This window comes from Bombina bombina, chromosome 1 (assembly GCF_027579735.1).
Source record: "Bombina bombina isolate aBomBom1 chromosome 1, aBomBom1.pri, whole genome shotgun sequence".
NCBI classification, from domain to species: domain Eukaryota; kingdom Metazoa; phylum Chordata; class Amphibia; order Anura; family Bombinatoridae; genus Bombina; species Bombina bombina.
In genome coordinates this window covers 982,057,880-982,072,343 of record NC_069499.1, presented here as the reverse complement: position 1 = coordinate 982,072,343, position 14,464 = coordinate 982,057,880, and the positions used below count along the sequence as shown (strand labels likewise).

Here is a 14,464-nt window from a genome sequence, read left to right as displayed (position 1 = left end):
GTTTTGCAATTTTAGAAAAATTGCGAATGAACTTTCTGTAATAGTTACTGAAACCAAGAAACTTTTGTAGTTCTTTCCGTGTTGAAGGTGTGGGCCATGATTTTACTGCTTCCACTTTGTTATCTTGCATTTGAATCCCATTTGGGCTGATGGAGTAACCCAGGAACTCTATTTTGTTGGTGTGGAAAATACATTTTTCCAATTTGGCGTATAGCCGATGGACTTGGAGTCTTGCTAAAACCCAACTAACATGTTTGATATGTTCTTCTAGATTTGTGGAATAGATTAAAATGTCATCTAGGTAGACAACAACACATGTGTCAAGGAGATCATGGAAAATGTCATTAATAAAGAACTGGAAAGTTGCGGGTGCGTTAGTTAAGCCGAAAGGCATAACTAGATATTCAAACAACCCATACCTAGTTCTAAAAGCGGTAAGCCACTCATCCCCCTCACGGATACGCACTAAATTGTACGCCCCTCTCAAATCTAATTTAGTAAAAATCTGAGCATGCCTGAGTCTTTCAATGAGTTCAGGAATGAGGGGGAGAGGGTATCGGTTTTTTATGGTTATTTTGTTCAATTGTCTGAAGTCAATGATAGGCCGAAGAGATTGGTCTTTGTTCCGCACAAAGAACATTCCTGCACCAGCAGGAGAAACCGAAGGACGGATAAACCCTTTCTTTAGATTTTCATCTAGGTAAGTTTTTAGATGATCCAGTTCCGGTTGACAAAGTGGGTATAAATGTCCAATAGGTGGCGTGGTTCCAGGTTTCAGTTCAATAGGGCAGTCGTAGATTCTGTGTGGGGGAAGGGTATCTGCTTCCTTCTTACTGAAGACTTCAGAGAACTGCTTGTACATTTCTGGTATCAGAGTTTCTGATGTGGAGGATAAACTGTGAAAAAAAATTCTATGGCAAGTCTGTTGACAGAAATCAGAATTTAATTGAACTTTTAAGGATTTCCAATCAATATCAGGTTCGTGTAGCTGTAACCAAGCTAGCCCAAGTACTATTGGGAATAATGGAGAAGTGATTACATCAAAAGTGAGATGTTCATGATGTGTTTTTAATGTAGTGACAGAGAGCGGGATGGTGTGATGTGTAATTGGCCCTGATGATATCTCAGAGCCATCAACCACACGAAGGAAAATAGGAGACAACTTTTTTATCAATGGTATTTTATTTTTAGAAACCAGAGAACTGTCAATGTAGTTTCCTTGTGCTCCTGTATCCAAGATGGCTGGAATGGTCAGTTGTTTATTTGCCCACTGTAGAGAAAGAAGTAAAGAACAATGAAGAGGGTTGTTATGCTTTGACTGGAGAGAAAGATTGGTATGGTACTTACTCTTCTTGTTCTGTGGCAAAGATGGGCAATCCTTTAAAGTATGAGATGAGGATGCGCAATACATGCAGAGGCCTCTAGTCTTCCTTCTGATACGTTCTTCAGGAGTTAGAGGTCCTCTGAAAAAACTTATATCCATTGCTTCAGCACCAGTTGAACCAGTATGAGGACTGTTAGAAGTGGGATGGTTAAAAACCTTATCCTTCTTATGAACAATTTCAGGGTATTGACGTTCAAATCTTCTTTCACGTAATCTCCTATCAATTTGCCTGCTGAGCTTCATAAGGCCTTCCAATGTTTCAGGTAACTCAGTTCGGGCTAATTCATCTTTTACTGCGTCAGAGAGTCCAAGCCTGAACTGGTTTTTTAAAGCAATGGCGTTCCACTGAGAGTCAATAGAATATTGCTTGAATTCTGTTATGTAACATTCAACAGGTTTGTTACCTTGTTTTAAATTCCTCATCTTTTTCTCAGAAGTATACTGTAGGTTAGAATCATAGTATAATTCATCCATGATATCCAGAAAAGATGAAAAAGATGAAAGAACAGCATTATTTGTCTCAAAGAGAGTGTCTGCCCAAATGCGAGGTTCACCTCTTAAATAGCTTATCATTGTAAGGACTTTAACCCTATCATTTGGGTATGTTTTAGGTTTAAGGGTGAAATTAAGCAGACAAGCATTTTTGAATTGACGGTATAAATTCCTATCTCCATTGAAAAAATCTGGAGGTGCAATAAATGGTTCTGACAGATTGTCAGGAAGGCTCTGTTTAATAGAGACAGTGTCTTTTATTACTTTTCTTAAAGTTTCATTTTCTAATTGTAACTCTCTAAAGGCTTGACTAAGTTGGTCAACTCTTTGTGTTAAATTATAAACAATTTGAGGAAGCTCTGCTGGATCCATATTTTATGGCTTAGTTGTAATATCAGGTTCCTTGGTTATTTGAATCACAACTGCAGAGTCTAAATAAATTATATTTGTTTCACAACTGAAGTACAGGCTATTATATCAGCATAGACTGTTTTATTCAGAGTGATTTTTATAAGTAATGGCAGTAAGTCTTTATATGGTTATATTATATCGTTATACCATATAAATATTTAGAGGCTGAAAATAAGTATTATTATTAATAACAACTTTTGACAATAATTGTGCTCAAACCCAAATGTGAGAGATAGTGTTCATTGTAATAATCACTGAGGCATGAGAGATGTGAGACACACAGACTGCAGCTGCTGACAGGGGCGTGACCTGCTGCGAGACACAGCACACAGAGTAAGGCTTGCAGCGTGGAAATCTGAACACAGACTAGATTGTAAATGGAGCTGTGAGACACGCTGAGTTGTAAGGAGCTGTATGGCACGCTGAGATGTATGAAGCTGTGTGACGTCACATAAAGTCCGTTACTGTCCGGTATGAGAATGTATTCAAAGGAAGTTCATAGAATTAAATAAAAACATTCGTTGCAATCAAAGTAATTTCTGAGAGACAAAGTCAGTTTACAAAAGTTCAAAAAGGAAACATGAAATTTGTAATTAGCCGTTACCTAAGGCATCCAAGGTAAATTAGATTTGATACTAATACCGTAGTAGTAGTTGGTAGAATCCTCCTGTTGGAAATTAGATAGCAATTCCTGTAGAGATGAGGAGTTGAATAACTTAATACTTCTTGGAATAGCAATCTTCAGGATGAATGAGACTAGTTGTTATTAGTCCCTTTGTAACCAAACTGCAGCTGGTATTTGTAAATCCAAATGTTAAAGTAGTAGAAGTAAAACTTCTTTTGATAAGTATATAGCTTATAAGAAAGAGAGCACTGGTTTCAGCAAACAATACTCAACAACTAAGCACTTGTTTGGGGCGGGGTGATGCCTTAAGTACAGGTGAGGAAGGTGAGTTGAGGCAAAAAGTAAAAGCAGGACTGGAATCCTTACATCTGGCTTATGGTATACTCTGTTATCTGAAGAGTTAAATAGGGTATTTTTGTGTACTCACGTTTTTGTCCAGAGAATTAAATTTCTCTAATAGGCTTGCCGCTTAAAAAAGGCTGTTTAAGAATGACATAATTGCCTTTTTTTAAAAAGATACTCTTTAAGTATTTTTTGGCTGTGTTGACACAAATGGTTACAGTTGTTCTCGTTATTTGTGTTAACAAAAATTGTTCTGGCTGTGTCTTTTTAGGATGATTTCAAAGTCTTTAAGAAAAGTTTTATAATGTATACCTCCTTGAGGTTTGTTAAGGTTCCAATTTCCTGATGTCCGTTGAATAGCTGAGGTGAAACTAATGCCTTCTTGAGGCTTGCTGGAGTTTCGGTGTTGATGTCCGTTGAATAGCTGAGGTGAAACTTATGCCTCCTTGAGGCTTGCTGGAGTTTCGGTGTTGATCTCCGTTGAATAGCTGAGGTGAAACTTAAGCCTCCTTGAGGCTTACTGTAGTTTTGGTGTTGGTGTCCGCTGGTCTCTGAGACTGTTTACCCTATTTTTGCGTTTAAGGACTTTCAGGGTTTGCAGGAGTCTCTAAGAGGCTTGTAGATGTGATATCTTGAACAGCTTTGATCTGTAAAAAGGTTTTCTGCTTTGGATATTTCTGATGGCTGGAAGGTTGGAAGGTTTTTAACCTTAGGTGTCTGTGGGTGTCTCCGGTTTCAGATTTCGTCTGATGCGCTGATGAAGTCCAAGCGCTAACAGTAGTTATTTGGCGTTTAAGCAATTTTTGTAAAAGTACCCACAGTGTGGGCAATAGTCTGAAAGAGGGTGCACACTCAGGAGGGCTGATCTACGCGTTTCGGTGGGTGCCTTTATGAAGATGCCCTTAGAGTGTTCGCTGTCTTATTTAAAAAGGGGTGAGTGTGTCCTAATTGGTTGATTTGGAGTTCTTTAATAGCCAATCAGCTCGTGAATTTTCAAGATGTACAATAGGTTTTTTGCTGGCCACTCGGCACAATTGTGAATTTAATACAATAAGTGAACAATACAATAAGTGAACAATGATCAAGATAGAAAACTTTTTCAGTTTTTATACAATTGATACAATGAATTTGTGGTTTATAGATGGAAAAAATTGGAAGGTATATTTGGGTGTTTGATTTCTATTCTAGGATGTGTGTGCGCCCCCCCCCTAAATTAACGATTAATGGAGAAAAATAATCTTTAAGTTTTTTGTGCTAAAAGGGAAAGGTTGTGTATCTAAATAGTGAAAATTATATGAAGTATGTGATAACTTGGTCTCATGAAACGTCACTATATTTATTATTTTATTTCATTTTTGAAAAAATGTGTGAAAGTTAATTTGAGAGTATATGATATACTATATATGTTCGCAGGGATGTTTTCTATATATGTATTTAATCTGTTTTATAATTGGTATTATTATTGGATGTATACATAACTATTTTATAGTTGATGTTGTTGGAAAATTTACTAATAGTGATGTGGCTATTTAAAAGCTGATAATGTTAGAATATTTATTATTAGTGATTTTAGATACTGTATCAGACCAATAATGTCAATTCTTTTGTGGATATTACAGGTATCATTATTAGATTTAAATTTAAATCAGAAAATTTAGATCAAACTCCATGTTTAATCCAAGGGGATATAAAGTTTTAAAGGAGTAGATATATTCTGCTTCTTTTCTAAGTAAGAGGTTTTCTAGATTTCCCCCTCTTGGATTAAGGAATACTTTTTTGACTCCCCAAAATTTCATGTGATGAATATTGCCATTATGGCATTCTGTGAAGTGTTTGTATAAATTTGTATTAGTTGATTTATGTTCGATATGGTGAAGGTGCTCCCTTATGCGGTCTCTGAGCATACGGCTAGTTTGACCAAAGTATTGATGACCACATAAACATTGAATGCAATAAATTACGTTTTTATCTGAGCAGCGTATGATTTCTTTAATGTTGATATATTGGTTGTTATTATTTGATTTTATAGTTTTTAGCTTGCTACTGTGTTTGCATGACTTGCAGGATATGCAGGGAAAAAAACCTTCAACTTTTTCTTTTTTAAGGTCAATTGTATTGGAATTGTGAGGTTCTTTCTTTTTAAATTCACTAGGTGATAGTATGGTTTTTTTTTTAGATTTTTTGCTTTCTTAAAAATGATGTCAGGTTTGTTTTTTAATCTGTGTCCTAAAATTTGGTCCTGTTTTATGCAGTGCCAATGTTTGTTTAAGATTTTTTTAATTTCATGGTGTTGTGAGTTGAATTGCGTAATAAATGGTATAAATAAGGGATCGTTTGTTCTTGTATTTAGTTCCAATTTTTGTTTTGGTTTAAGTATCTGGTTTCTGTTCATTTCTTTTACTTCTAATTGAGTGTTTTCCAAAGATTGGGTATTGTATCTTTTTTCAATAAACCTTTGTTTTAAAGTTTCGGATTGTATTGGTTAACATCTGAACAATTCTTCCTAATTCTCATGAATTGATTTTTGGGGATGTCTGTTTTCCATTTATTTAAATGACAGCTATTGTTATGTATATAGTTGTTGGCATCAGTTTTTTTGAAGAAGGTCTTTGTTGTAATCATCGTATCTTTTATTTCTATTTCTATATCTAAAAAATGAATGGTGTGAGTACTATATTCGTGAGTGAAGTTAAGGCCTAATATATTGTTATTTATATCTTCTAGAAATAGTTCTAAAAGTTCTGGTTCGCCTTTCCAGACTATAAATAGGTCATCTATGTAGCGATAGTAAAGCACAAGGTTCGCTCCCCATGTGCTAGAGTTGATGTAATAGTGCTCAAAATAACCCATAAATAAATTAGCATAACTGGGGGCGAACCTTGTGCCCATAGCAGTCCCTTTTTGTTGTAGATATATTTCTTCGTTAAATAGGAATGAGTTATTATATAGTATGAAGTGAATACAGTCCAATAGAAATTTCTTTTGTTCTTTATTTAGATCAGGGTCCTTATCTAGATAAAATTCTATTCTATTCTAAGCTTTTAATCCTTTTTGGTGATCAATGTTTGTGTAGAGAGAATTGACGTCACATGTAACTAGAAGGAAGTTTTCTTCCCATGATAAATCTTTTAAAATATTGAGTAATTGGGTGGAATCTTTAAGGTAGGAGGGTAACTGGGATACATACGTCTGTAAAAAGAAGTCGACATATTGAGAAAGGTTAGATGTGAGGGATCCTATACCGGATATGATTGGTCGTCCGGGGGGTTTTGTCAAATTTTTATGGATTTTAGAAAGTATATAAAAGGTTGGGGAAATGGGGTTGATAATGTGTAAAAAATCAAATTCATTTTTTGTAAGTATTCCTGAGTCTAATGCTTGTGTAAGAAAGTCTTGTAATTTTCTTATTTGTTTTTTTATAGGATTAAACATCAGTTTTTTATATGTCGTTTGGTCATGTAAGAGTCTGTACGATTCCTCTAAATAAAAAGATGTGTTCATAAGGACGATTCCTCCGCCCTTGTCAGCTTGCTTTATGGTGACATCTTTATTATTTTTTAGATCTTTTATTATTTTTAGTTCTTTTTGTGTCATATTCCAGTTTATATATCTATTTTGATCCAATTTATCTATGTGTTGTTTGACCATTTTCTCAAAGAGTTTTATATCTTCACTTTTTTCACTTGTAGGATAGAATGTTGAGGTGGCTTTTAAATTTGTGTGTTTGAATTTTTGCTCATTATCTTTGAGGGTTTTGTTCTCTAGGGGATTTTTAATGAAATATCTTTTTAAAGTAAGTTTACGTATGTATTGGTTTATATTTATAAGGGTTTCAAACTTATTTAATTTGCACGAAGGTGCAAATGATAAACCTTTATTTAAAACTGATTCTTGGAGAAGATTTAGTTGGTATTTGCTGATATTAAATATTCCAGTGTGTTTTATTTCTGTCTCTTTGGGGTTTTGTCTAAATTTTCTTCTGCTCCTCCTACCTCTAATCATCTTTTGCTTCTTAGGGTTCTTTGAGGAAGACTGTGATGTGTATTGTTTTTTGATGTTCCTTCCCCCAAAGGGGCATTCTCTAAAAAAACTTTCTGTTGTTGTGTATGATGAGGTGCGGGGGACCTAATGTCTTGCTCTAGGGGTTGGTATCTATTTCTGGTTGGTATTCTCCAATCTGAGTTGGAGTTTCTTTGATTTCTCTGATAATTATTGCAATATGTATTTTTATAAGTTTGGCGATCGGACTGACCATGATTGTGTCTATAAGAGTATTGATTATCAAGTCTATTGTTTCTTAAGCACAAAAAACTTAAAGATTATTTTTCTCCATTAATCGTTAATTTAGCGGGGGGCGCACACACATCCTAGAATAGAAATCAAACACCCAAATATACCTTCCAATTTTTTCCATCTATAAACCACACATTCATTGTATCAATTGTATAAAAACTGAAAAAGTTTTCTATCTTGATCATTGTTCACTTATTGTATTGTTCACTTATTGTATTAAATTCACAATTGTGCCGAGTGGCCAGCAAAAAACCTATTGTACATCTTGAAACTTCACGAGCTGATTGGCTATTAAAGAACTCAAAATCAACCAATTAGGACACACTCACCCCTTTTTAAATAAGACCGCAAACACTCTAAGGGCATCTTGATAAAGGCACCCGCCGAAACGCGTAGATCAGCCCTCCTGAGTGTGCACCCTCTTTTACACTATTGCCCACACTGTGGGTACTTTTACAAAAATTGCTTAAACGCCAAATAACTACTGTTAGCGCTTGGATTTCCTCAGCGCATCAGACGAAATCTGAAACCGGAGACACCCACAGACACCTAAGGTTAAAAACCTTCCAACCTTCCAGCCATCAGAAATATCCAAAGCAGAAAACCGTTTTACAGATCAAAGCTGTTCAAGATATCACATCTACAAGCCTCTTAGAGACTCCTGCAAACCCTGAAAGTCCTTAAACGCAAAAATAGGGTAAACAGTCTCAGAGACCAGCGGACACCAACACCGAAACTACAGTAAGCCTCAAGGAGGCTTAAGTTTCACCTCAGCTATTCAACGGAGATCAACACCGAAACTCCAGCAAGCCTCAAGGAGGCATAAGTTTCACCTCAGCTATTCAACGGACATCAACACCGAAACTCCAGCAAGCCTCAAGAAGGCATTAGTTTCACCTCAGCTATTCAACGGACATCAGGAAATTGGAACCTTAACAAACCTCAAGGAGGTATACATTATAAAACTTTTCTTAAAGACTTTGAAATCATCCTAAAAAGACACAGCCAGAACAATTTTTGTTAACACAAATAACGAGAACAACTGTAACCATTTGTGTCAACACAGCCAAAAAATACTTAAAGAGTATCTTTTTTTTAAAAAGGCAATCATCTCATTCTTAAACGGCCTTTTTTAAGCGGCAAGCCTATTAGAGAAGTTTAATTCTCTGGACAAAAACGTGTGTACACAAAAATACCCTATTTAACTCTTCAGATAACAGAGTATACCATAAGCCAGATTACTCAAACTTAAGAGAAAAATATACAAGGCTTTTTGAGCCCAAGAAATACGGGACTGTACACATATTATCAGAGAAATTGTTTTTATCTAATATCCCAGACTATTGTTTTTATATTATTGTACATATCATAGACTGTATACATTCCATCAATTGTTTTTATGGTACTAGAGCTGTGTACCAACATTTAAAAGTGTTTTAAAAATAAATATAATTTTATTTATAAAAATCAGCATACTTTATTTATATCTGATACACAAAAAACTGTGGTACAATTCACTGATACAACAAAATTGTGGTACAATTCACTACTTAAACTCCCCTCACCCTGGTTATTATATATCCTTACTTGTGGGATTACGCCTCCTGGTCAGCAGGAGGAGGCAAAGAGCACCACAGCAGAGCTGTATAAATAGCTCCTCCCTTCCCTCCCAACCCAGTCATTCTCTTTGCCTGTGTTAGTAAGATAGGAGATGGCAAAGTGAGGTGTTAGTAAAGATTCTTCAATCAAGTGTTTATTATTTTTAAAGTAGTGCCAGTGTATGCTACTTTGTTCTGGGGTGTAGCCTAAACCAGATCAGTCTGTACAGTAGAGCATGTGGTGGCTTTAAAGCAATAGGAACTGGTGGGACATAATTCTCACTGCGCCTCTTATACATATTTGCTGCCCTAATCCAGATAGCCTAAGCACTTTTAACTATGGGAGGGAGAGGACCTCTGAAAACCTGCTGGACTGCCATGCTGTCGCGCAACATTCAAGGTAAGTGCTAACTTTATTATTTCTGGGGACACATCTCTCAGAACAAAGTGAGCACTACATTACTTCCATTCACTTATCAAGGACTGAGATTAATCAAAGGGCTCTTATTGTGATGGGACGGTTTTTAATACACTGGGGCTGGGACCAAACAGTGTTATTTTACTCCCGGTAGGTGTATCATCAAGCATGCAAATCGGGCGAGGGCTAGTTTTTATTTTATGGAAACAGAAGGAGGTTTCAGAATAGATTGTGTAACTCTCCACTCCTGATGTCGGTATTATACTTCTGGCCGATCGGGAGGTATGTTTTTTTTTAAGAGACTACAGGGTGTTTAACGGCTCCATCTTGAAGTTGGCCGCCCGGGAGTTACTGTGTGATACGCCCACGATGGGCGGGACTTTTGTATAGTTCTGTTCTGGCGGCTCCATTTTTACTACTTTGCTGTCCAGGAAGTTTCAGTCTGATATGCCCACGATGGGCGGAGCTAGGCCACGCTACAGAAGGTTTGCGCGCCCTTGTTTTGCCACATCCCGGTGCGCATTGTGAATCTGAAGTCTGTGAATGAGTCTTGGCATAAGCTGGGAGCGTGATGTTACTATGGCAGGTCTAGAGCAATAAAAGTTTAGCTTGGAGCACTGCCTGCTTCTGTCGGTCAGTCTTACTTTAGCTGACACAAAGGGTAAACGGATGCACTCGTATTGTGCATTTGAAACACTGCTTACAGTTTCCTCCGGTTTCTAATTAACCATGTTAAAGCCCTACTCCATCTGTTTGCATATTTACTATAATGACACAAATATGGGGTATATTTACACATTAAAGAAGACAGTAGTGTTTTTCTTTCATTATTATGTTGGCTATGTGTTCTTTCAGTCATTATGACTTTGAATGGAATGAAGGTGCACAAAAATATCGTTCCTTTTGAGTTAAAGAGACACTACCATTTTTTTGTGGGGTTCCTTTTATTTGATATATTCAGCTGTTTACTGTATAATACAGCTTTGTACTTAAAATGGAACAAGTGTACACATGAAATAAAGATTTTTTTCTGGCCCACATGCGGTATTCTGCGGTTCTTTGCAATTTTCAGAGGGATTGTGTGCACAAGACAGGGTTGCTTTAACCCTTTGAGTGCTAAGCACTTTCCCACCTGGGTGCTAATATTTTCTAAGGTTTTTTTTAATTTATTTAATTTTTGAAAAAACAGTTTTTTTCAAGACTAACATTGTTGGAAAGGTTAGGCGATTCCCTTTCCAACAGTGGGTCTTGGGGGTCTGTAGCTGCTTAGATGCCTGAGATACAGGCTTCTAAGCAGCATGCCCCCTCCTCCTATACTTAACATTGTTACGTTTAAATAAAGTTGCACGGTGGCGTCATCACGTTATTGCGCGTGACGTCACCGTGCATCACGTGAAGCTCCAGCGATGCCTGCTGTTAGGAGCCCCCAGATCTCCCTCAAGGTGGGAGAGTGCTAATGACGGCTCTGAGACGTCATTAGCACCAGAGTGAGAAACTCTGTGACGGCACAGAGCCGTCATTAGCACTCAAAGGGTTAATGTACATAGCAATGTCTATTTCCTGCAAGGTTAACATAATACTTGTATACTTTCTGACACAGAAATAAGAGGAGGATTTATATATTACACTCTTTTTATTTCTGCAAGTTAACGTAGAGGAAAAAATGTTATCCTTTTTAAAATTTAAAGTGACAGTAACATATTTTCCTGTGTTAAATTTTATTGTAAATACTCCTTCTAAGGCGGTACCTGTTAGGAGACTGGTGATACCACAATTTTCTACACTATAGTGTCCAACATAATTTATGACACACAGGCAGTGCTCTGAGGTTCTTTGTAAAGACATTGCTTTTGATGTACATGGCGATGTCTTATCACAGCCAGCAATGTTAATATGTTATTGAGTTGTTTCTGAACGACAGAAATCAAACATTCTTTTAAAATTTAAAGAGACAGTAATATTTTTTATGTTTAAATTTTATTAAAAGAATTGTGGCTTTTTTAAATTTTTGTTTGTTAAATCATCCTTTGTGAAGTAGGATGGTACTAAATCTCACAAGACTAGCTGCGCGCGCACCCCACACGAGGCGCCTTCTCTTTGCAACTGGGGAGAAGCTGGCAGCACTTATCCCTCCTGTCCCGCCAGGCCGCCCCGTTACCCTTTTTCTCCATCATCTGTCCATTGCTGACAGTTTCTTTGTTAGTTGTCTTCTTGCCAACTTTGTATTGCTAGATAGCCCTTTCCAGTTTAAAGCTTTCTCCCTTAGTTAGTACATTTATATCTAGTTAAATATGTCTTGGCAAGATTACATCACCAATTTGGTCGACGGAAAGACCTGCGAGGATGCAGCAATTGTTGGTTTCATTGGTACGCCGTGTGTTTGGGCCTCTCACCCGGGTGGGGCTATTGGCCACATCACGTCACCACAAGTGCAGACTATTCTTTCCGATGATCGGACTGTGGTCCTTATTAATGGAGTACACATCGGTTTACTGAAATGTTCTGTGATCAGAGACCAGCTTAATGTGCAAGATGTCTATGTTATGGAGGTAAAGACAAAGAATCCCGATGGGCCAACTTACAACGTAGCTGTTGGGAAAACAAACACAGCTCTTTTCATCGCTAAGGGAGCAGAAGGTGTTCATGGAGGAGCCGTCTACACTAAAGTTTGTGATATGTGCAAGTACCTGAGAGAATTAAATATCTGATTTTACTCCTCCCCTTCAGTACTACTGAATCATCCAACTGTTCCAGCTGCCAACATTGGACCAACCTATTGATTTCTTCCTGTAAATCACCTTTAGCCCTTACATTTTGGTTTTTCCTTCATTCTTTTTATCCCATCTGTTTTTACTGCTCTGGTCAAATGAACTTTTTTTGTTTTTGTTTTCAGGGAAGATTTATATTGGATTTAAGAATAAAAAAATATGATGTAAATCTCACAAGACTAAGTTACTTTAGATTTAAAGAGACAGTAACGTCTTGTTCTATGTGCTTTCTGTTAAATGAATTTCAGCTGTTTATTGCTAGTTCATCCTTTATGACTGAGGATGCAACAAACACACTTAAAGGGACATTAAACACTAAATACATGCTAGATAGAATGATGCATTCAAAGAAAAGATTAGTCCATGACTAACATGCAGATGTATTTTTTAAAGTTTCATTAGTTGTTTAAAAAGTGACAAAATAAGTGTAAAGTTTTAGTGTCTATAAAACACTGGGAGCTTCCATGTTGTAACTTGTGTTACCTTCTCTGCTGTGGCCAATTAGGGTCAGTTATAAATAGGTCACTAGAGTGTGCAGCCAATGGTTATGCTGGATTTAACAGTGTTCTGCACTTCCATTTCTAACAGCAACTGAAAAGCTCACAATTTCAGAATGGAATTACAGGCAAAGAGGACAAAATAAATAATTAAAGTATATTGCAGAGTTGTTTTATTATATACAATTTATCATTTTATATTACCATCTTAAAGTGTTTAATGTCCCTTTAAGAATAGTTGATTGTCAAATTTATTTTTCGTTTTTGAACCCACTCCCTCTTCGGCGATTGCTGTTTGGGTGTCTGTTAACACATGGCCACAGATTTCCCCTATAGTTTCCATTCAAAATTTTATGGCCCACATGCAGTAGCCTGCGTTTCCTTCACATTCCACTCGGGGTTGTTGCATTCTATACTTTTACATGAGGTTAAGGCATTGCTAGAGGAATTGCTATTCCATAAGGTTCCTCCATGTTTCTGAGGCTCTCAGTTTCAGACGGAGTGGTACCTTAGGCATTCCCTATATTGTCATGACTGTTTTTTATTGCCGACTCAGCTAAAGAGGCTGGGCGACTCTCCATAAGGGGAAAGGTGTAGTTTCGACTTCACTACAAGAACTTCTATACCCTTAGAGGGTAGTCCTATTGGGAAAAAAACATGCACCAGGGTTGACAAGGGCAACCTTCTGTGTGCTTTGTTACCGTCACTAGTGTGACGGTGTTTTGGTTTGTTGCACTGTCTGATGCTATTCAGTCAGTAGCTTCCCTGGATAACATCCAGGACTGGATAAAGGTTTTCATATGGCTGATTCCGTTATTTCAATTTATTCCCTTCGAGTTTTTATACTGGGGGCATTGGGCTCTGTCCCAGTATTTGGGATATTATGGTTGGAGCCTTGTTTTATGGTTATATGTTTTCAAAGTCCTTGCCAGGAGCTAACTTTGTAGAGACATGGCTTGATAAAAAAAAAAAAAAAGTAGAACACAGCCTGCTGTTGAATTGAAGACAGCATGGAGAATGTGTCCCGGTCCGGAATTGGATCTTGTGGGGGCTGACTCTCCGTTTTTCGCTTAAGTTTGGTTTTAAGCTCAAATGTTTTTCTCTCAGAGGCAGTCTCTGCTTTCAACCTTGTCTGAAGCTTAGGCAAAAGGAGAGTTGTCCTTGCTCTGCGCAGGAGATCTCTTAGACCTGGGAGTAATGGTTCCAGTTTTAATACTGGTCCAGGATCTGGTTCTTGTAAAATGGGAATCCTGAAACCATTTTGTGAGAAGGGTACTGTCCTTCAGGAGGGGTACTTTTATTGTGCCATTCCTCCCTTAATCCTAGTGGGTCATTTTATGACAACGGTGGATTTAAGATCAGGTACCTTCATGTGCCGTTCATGAGAATCGTCTCAAGTTTTTGGGTTTGACTTTCTGGACAAACACTTCTATTTGTGGTCCTTTCGATCTTCCCATAGTTCTTACGGAGACTCTGGGATCAATATTGACGATGCTTCAATTATGAGACATTGCAATGGGCTTTATCTGGCTGATGTCCTATTCCCAGCGTCATCCTTGCAACAAGCAGGATTTACTCGGACATGGTGTTATATTTCCCGTGATCCTATGAGAGGAAGGTGTCTTTGGACAAGTGT

General features: G+C 37.3%; 1 protein-coding gene across 1 annotated transcript; it reads left to right on the top strand.

Moving 5' to 3' along the window:
- Window positions 1–11,854: 11,854 nt before the first annotated feature.
- LOC128662271 (profilin-2-like) lies at window positions 11,855–12,271 on the top strand. Its single transcript, XM_053716088.1, has one exon. It carries the CDS (start codon window positions 11,855–11,857, stop codon window positions 12,269–12,271), a length of 417 nt encoding a protein of 138 aa, XP_053572063.1.
- Window positions 12,272–14,464: the final 2,193 nt, after the last annotated feature.